The sequence below is a fragment of the Sinocyclocheilus grahami genome, unplaced genomic scaffold (genome assembly GCF_001515645.1).
Source record: "Sinocyclocheilus grahami isolate Dianchi unplaced genomic scaffold, SAMN03320097.WGS_v1.1 scaffold325.1, whole genome shotgun sequence".
NCBI lineage: Eukaryota > Metazoa > Chordata > Actinopteri > Cypriniformes > Cyprinidae > Sinocyclocheilus > Sinocyclocheilus grahami.
In genome coordinates, this window is record NW_015505504.1 from 285,976 (window position 1) to 292,314 (window position 6,339).

At 39.2% G+C, this 6,339-nt stretch overlaps 1 protein-coding gene across 1 annotated transcript in view; it reads left to right on the top strand.

Annotated features, from left to right (window-relative positions):
- Window positions 1-327: 327 nt before the first annotated feature.
- Window positions 328-6,339, top strand: part of crybg2 (crystallin beta-gamma domain containing 2) — a 39,344-nt gene continuing 33,332 nt past the window's right edge. Inside the window, exon 1 of the mRNA XM_016294864.1 lies at window positions 328-613. Within this exon, the coding sequence (XP_016150350.1) occupies window positions 441-613 (173 nt within the window). The 5' untranslated portion in view covers window positions 328-440. The remainder of the gene's footprint in view (window positions 614-6,339) is intronic.

A 6,339-nucleotide genomic window follows, 5' to 3' on the forward strand; every position in this document is an offset into this window, starting at 1 on the left:
GAAGAAAATGTATAGCCTAAATTTCTCAATTTAGGATGATGATTCATTTACTCACACATAACCTGCACAAATGGTCGCTGATCGAATTATACTAATCTGATTCAAACGATTCGATTCACTTGGATGAGTCAGTAACCCTAACACTAATGAAGTAGAGTCTATAGCTGTGTTTCATAACCTAGAGAACTGCATCTTGAATTTATGGAAATCATGGGTGCGCGCAGTCGCTGAGTTCGAGCGCGCCTATACAAAAGCGCTCGGTAGGTGTCTCACTAGTTTAGACATGCACAGCCAGAGCATCTGTTCGTGAGAGAGCGTAAGGTTTGACTGTGTAGGCTACTACCAGAGAGCAGTAGGTTCTTCAACGTGCCTCGACGTCGTAATAAACTTTTACTAAAGTAATTCGCGTGGTTCTGCAGTGATCGTTCAGAAGTTTCGCCATGGCCAAAAAGAGTTTTTCCACCAAAAAATCTTTGAGGAGTTTGTTTTCTAAAAGTGAAGCAAATCTCAAAGAGTCCGTGGAGAAAGATGACCGCGGCAAAGGAACGCTCAAATTATTTAAATGGAAGACAAAGAAATCGGACAGTTTACAGGAGAGCCTAAAGGCTGCAAGGTAAAACCATTTCATTCTGTTTGCCGTTATACCTAATACTGAATGATCTATGCTTATTTTTTGGTCATGTAGCCTAAATGTCAGACAGTCTAAAACCAATATCTGTCATATAAGGTTAAACAATATAGAATGTACAAACCACAAGCTAAATTAAATGAACTGTTCCACCTGAGGGTTAGTCCATGGCTGTAATATGTCCCAGACGTAGGCCTAGATATAGGCTAAAGGAAATAAGACCATGTACCAGGCACTTGTCGCTTTGCTTGAAAGTAAAGTAAAATAAAATAAAATAAAATAAAATATCACGAGAGCAATGTATGTTTGTTACTGTTATATTACTTTTTTATCTGGAGCCTATTTATCTTAATGTTCTTGAGTTAATGAGTACAACGTGTTGTCTGACAGTCACACTACATTTCTAATCCAGTAGGCTACTGTACAAGACTGAGCATTGGTAAGAATTATTAAAATTAAAATGTTAATAAATCAAATGCAACCTGTTATGTTTTATAGGTATTTAAAAACTAGCTATATTCTGTAGTCAAAGTAGCCTACAGGTTCCTCTAATTTGATTGCCCATGTAGCTTTCAGAAAATAAGATAAAGAAAATTGATTATATTTTGTTCTATTCTGTTCTGCTGTAATTTGTATGTTTAGTATTTATTTGTATATATTGTAATATTATAGTAATAGTAATAGTAATTTGTATACTATTGTATTATTTGTACAGTATATATAATATTTATAGTAGGCCTAGTAGTACTAGGCTAGGCTATTTTATAATATATTAGGGCCTGAATGATTCTGTTAAAGTTTTGGCACCTTTAATTATTATATAATATATTATTTTAAAGAGGTCATATGATGTTGCTAAAAAGAACATTATTTTGTGTATTTGGTGTAATGAAATGTGTTTATGCGGTTTAAGGTTCAAAAAACACATTATTTTCCACATACTGTACATTATTGTTTCTCCTCTATGCCCCGCCTTTCTGAAACGCGTCGATTTTTACAAAGCTCATCGGTCTGAAAAGCAAGGTGTGCTGTGATTGGCCAGCTATCCAGTGCGTTATGATTGGCTGAATACCTCAAGCGTGTGACGGAAATGTTACACCCCTCACCATACTGTGATGATGCTGTGATGGAGCGATGATTCAAAAACATGAAAACCCATTATAAACTAGGCATTTGTTGCATCCAGTGGGGACATAATTATGGATTATAATGACTTATACTGTCTTTTTACGCATTGCGTTGTATCGCGCTATGTAAACATAAAACCATGTCTGCATTTGTGATCAGCGAAATGACAAACAACAAGCCCTACTCTACACTGCCCAAAAAACTTTAAATATAAAAAATATAAAATATAAAAACTCTTTAAATATAAAAAACGTACTTACAGGTTGTGAGTCAGAACAGCTGGCATTGTAGTCTACTCTCCCAGGATCAGGAAACGGTCCTCCATAAAATGCGCTGCACACATCTGAATATTTGGGTTGAAGTGCTCTGGAACAGTGTTGTAAATACAACTTAACCACTGATTTCTAGTCGTGTCCATTTTTGCAAGGCCAAACAAAGTAGTTTCGCTATCACAACGAAACACAGCGTCGCACGCGGTGGCCTAGAGTGTGCGGCGGCGGCCTAGAGTGAGCAGAGGCCGAGGGCTAGAGTGAGGAACGGCTGGAGGGCTTGAGTGAGCAGAGGCGGCGGGCTTGAGAACGGCGCGGCCAGCGGATTCGACGAAGGAGCGTCCAGAGGGCTTGCGGCAACCACACGTGACGACCCCGGGCTGGACTCCGCTTCGTCCATGGTGAAAGCCGATCTGGCGATCCACAGCGCAAAATTTGTTTTATTTCCTCAGCAATCCTAATATCTTTTCAATGTTTAGGGGTAACGTACTCCCTCATGACTGGTGTCAGTGCTATAAAGTGAAGAACCAGCTTCAGCTTTTCCCCCTGTCATTTATCCCAGCGTTTACCCCTCAGTCACTAGCTCCGCCCTTGCGCCATAACTTGTGACCGAAAGAGTAGTGGAGTCCTATTGAGGGGGAGGGGAAGTTAAAAAATAATGAAGTGCACGGATAAATTATTTATAATAAACACTACAGTATTCCATTAAAAAATAAGAATTTTCAATTTTGATTTCATAGTGACTTTAATTGAAAAGATCGATTACATAAGTATCTGTAGGAAGCTCACACTGCATGGGTGATGATCACAAAGATAGATGCAGTAGAATAGAGCACCTGCACACAACACAGCAGGGTGTGGCACGACAACTCTTGATGGGCGAGTGCGGGTGCGGGCGGGAAGAGACTCGTGTGTGTGCGGGATGCGGGAGAATAAAATTATTTGCAGGACTCCCGCAAAATAGAAATTATCTAAACATAAAGTGTCTAAAACATATAAATTGTTATTTATCTGTTGCACAAAAGCAAAAAGAATAACTAATATTAACATTAAAATAATTGTGCAAGCTAGGCATTGTTTCTATTTATAACAGGTATTTATAGGGTTGCGCAATGTAGCCAATCACAGACTCAGCTGTTGATTTCTGGAACGCAATGGCCAATCAGAGGTGATTAAGTTAGAATCTACTCACCGCAGTGCTGAAATTGCGTGCCCACGAATCCTCTCATTTTAACACACGAAGTGTAGACATTGTGAAAGATTCATTGTGTATATATTTATTGTGTTATAACAGAGTTTTATGAGATCGCGATTAACTGAGATGTCAGTTTTTTTGTTATAATAAAGGAAGCGCTGCTCGCATACTGCCATGCCAAACCACGCACGCAGCAGCCCATGCTTCTTTCTGTTGACTTTAGTCTAGCTAGAGTTGAAGTACTCTCAAATAAATATTACTTGCATTCGTACGCACATCTGCACTTTGTTTATGATGAGAGATTACCCCACAGAGCAGAATTCCGTCAAGCACTGAACAAAACACCAGCGTTTCAGCGATGGCTCTGATTGGCCATTGCATTCATAAACTCAGCAGAATCGTGTGTGATTGGTTATAATGTGTAGCGCTGTAAAAATGCGTCTGGCTCAGCGCCAGCCAAAGCACGGATGCAGATTTGAATTTAGCAGTTAGTGATGTGCCACACTGAATCAAATATAACAAATATTATTTGGCTATTTTTTGTCTTTTGGAAGCTGCATTCTAAATACACTTGGCTCAAAAATCTGAGGGGGCACATGCCCCACACTTTGAATGGGCATGACGCTGCACCATACACGTAGTGCAGGATATAGGGGATATGGAACGATTCAGACAGCGTAAATATGCTTTCCATTGGAAAAGAGGTCTGGTTTGGCGTTGTGTCACGCGAACCGCCGCAGCGCGCACACAGTCTGCTCCGGTGTTGTGCCGAATTCTGCACCCCTGCCAGATTATGCACCCCCTCGTTGTAGTCGCTACCTGATTGCCTAATCCCAACCCCACCCCTAATCCTAACCCCTCCCCCACACCTACTCCGATTCCTACCTATACTAGGGGGTGCATAATCTGGCAGGGTGCAAATTTCGGCACTACACCTGTTCACAGTGCAGATCATATGCGTGAGTCTCGCAGACCACGAAACGGACGCATTTGAATTCGACACCGAATGCTATATTTTATAGCGATGTAGATGAGATTGGGAGGAGAAACGGTTAGACAAACAGCACTGACGAGTATAAGAGATAACACCAGTACCATGCACCAACATAAATGACACAATTTTCAAACTACACATCCTCAGCATCATTATAATCACTGCTTTGCTTTAGTAACAGTTTCATATTGAATCTAAAGGGGTAATCTATTAGACTGTGGCTGTCAAATGCGGCTTTACCGAGCTCAACAGCTCGGTTCATGATTATTTTACTGTAAGTAAAATGTTTAATAAGCTTCTTGAGTCACAAGATAAATGTCCTGTCCGTAATTATAAATCTTAAAATTAACTTTTTATCAAGTGGTTTTATAAGAAATGGCATACAGCAGTTGACCCGTATTGTTCCTAATAGGCCAACTAAGATGAGAAGACATTGAACTTCTGACAAAAAACATTAAGTGAATTCATTGTGATAAAAGCACATTCATGATCTTTACCAACATTATTTTCATTGTGGGGACAAATTTGGAAAAGTGAAGGAAAAAATGTAAGGGCTAGGTGACTGGGGATTATAAGGCTTAAAGGGAAGTCTCACAAGCTGCTACAAGCATCAACATTTAAAAAAACATTGGGGGCTTATTTGAGAGTCTTATTTGCGAGCTTAAATGGTACACATTTACCTTAAAAACACTGCAGACTTGTTATGCGGTGGACTTTGGTGTTAGTCTTGGCTCTGTCCACCCCTTTCTGTTTGAATATGCTCATCAGCTTCACCTATAGTCAGATGGTGAATGCGCTCAGAAAGAGGTCAGTAGTTGCAGTGTTGCTTTATGGTTCCTTTCAGTCATATAAGTGTAACTAGTCATATTCATATAATGTTTATAATTGTTCCATAATTTCAAGGATGGTAGCACGTTGGTGATTTATAGAATGCAGAGCTGACAAATCTACAAATTATGCAGCCAATGATAGTGATATTTGTTTGGGCTGTTAATGTAGGTTAATGGGTGAGTTGAGTTTAATCATGATTACTTTAGTACTTCCTACCCAAAAGGACCCAATATTGTGTGAAGAGCATGTTTGTTTGGATGTTTGGATTTGCACATTCACACAGCTTGACCCTCAGTTAAAACCCTCAACAACCAGCTTTTGTACTTGAATGTTGTAGGTTATTTGTATGGCCACAAAAGCTCCTCCCTCAGGTGAGCAACTTGCTGTAATCTTATAAAAATACCCTGACATGTGACTGTTCTTCAGAACCTGTCTGTTGTAACAGACAGGATCTGTCCCCTGTGTTTGCTTGGTACAATACGTTGTGATGCCTTATTCAAACACTGTTCGCCATGTGTCTCCATTCCCAAATAAACTGACTCAAAGGCAAACAAACTGTGTACTCACAGTGAGGTCTGTGACAGGAGTAATTTAAAATCCTCAATCCTGTTGCTTGTGTAGACAGACTTAACGTTGTTTATAATTGTCTTGGATAGGATAGTAACATTGTGTAGTCTGTACTATATGGGTCAACAGAAAGATCTCACAAAGTGTTTGTAAGTTGAGAATCCAACTGCAGATATCGCTTGCAACCAGAGTGAAACACTTCTGAGTGGCCTATGAGAAGATTTGCACTTTGCTGGAAGTCTTTGTCATAACACACAATTTTGTTTGACAATATTAGAGTGTTTTTTTATTTATTTATAAGTCTGTGTGTGTGTGTGTGTCCCCGTTCTGATTTCTTATTTTTTTTGCATGTTTGTCACACTTTAATGTTTCAGATCATCAAACAAATTTAAATATTACACAAAGATAATGCAAGTAAATACAAAATGCAGTTTTTAAATGATAATTTCATTTATTAAGGGGAAAAAGCTGTCCAAACCTACGTGGCCCTACGTGAAAAATCAATTGCCCCCTCCTGTTAAATCATGAAAGAACTGCAATTAACCACGTTATTTTAGAAAGATGAGTTAAATTTCACTAGCCACACTCAGGCCTGATTACTGCCAGACCTGTTGAATCAAGAAATCACTTAAATAGAACCTGTCTGACAAAGTGAAGCATGCTTAAAGAGCAAGACATCATGCCGCGATCTAAAGAAATTCAAGAACAGATGAGAATCAAAACAGTT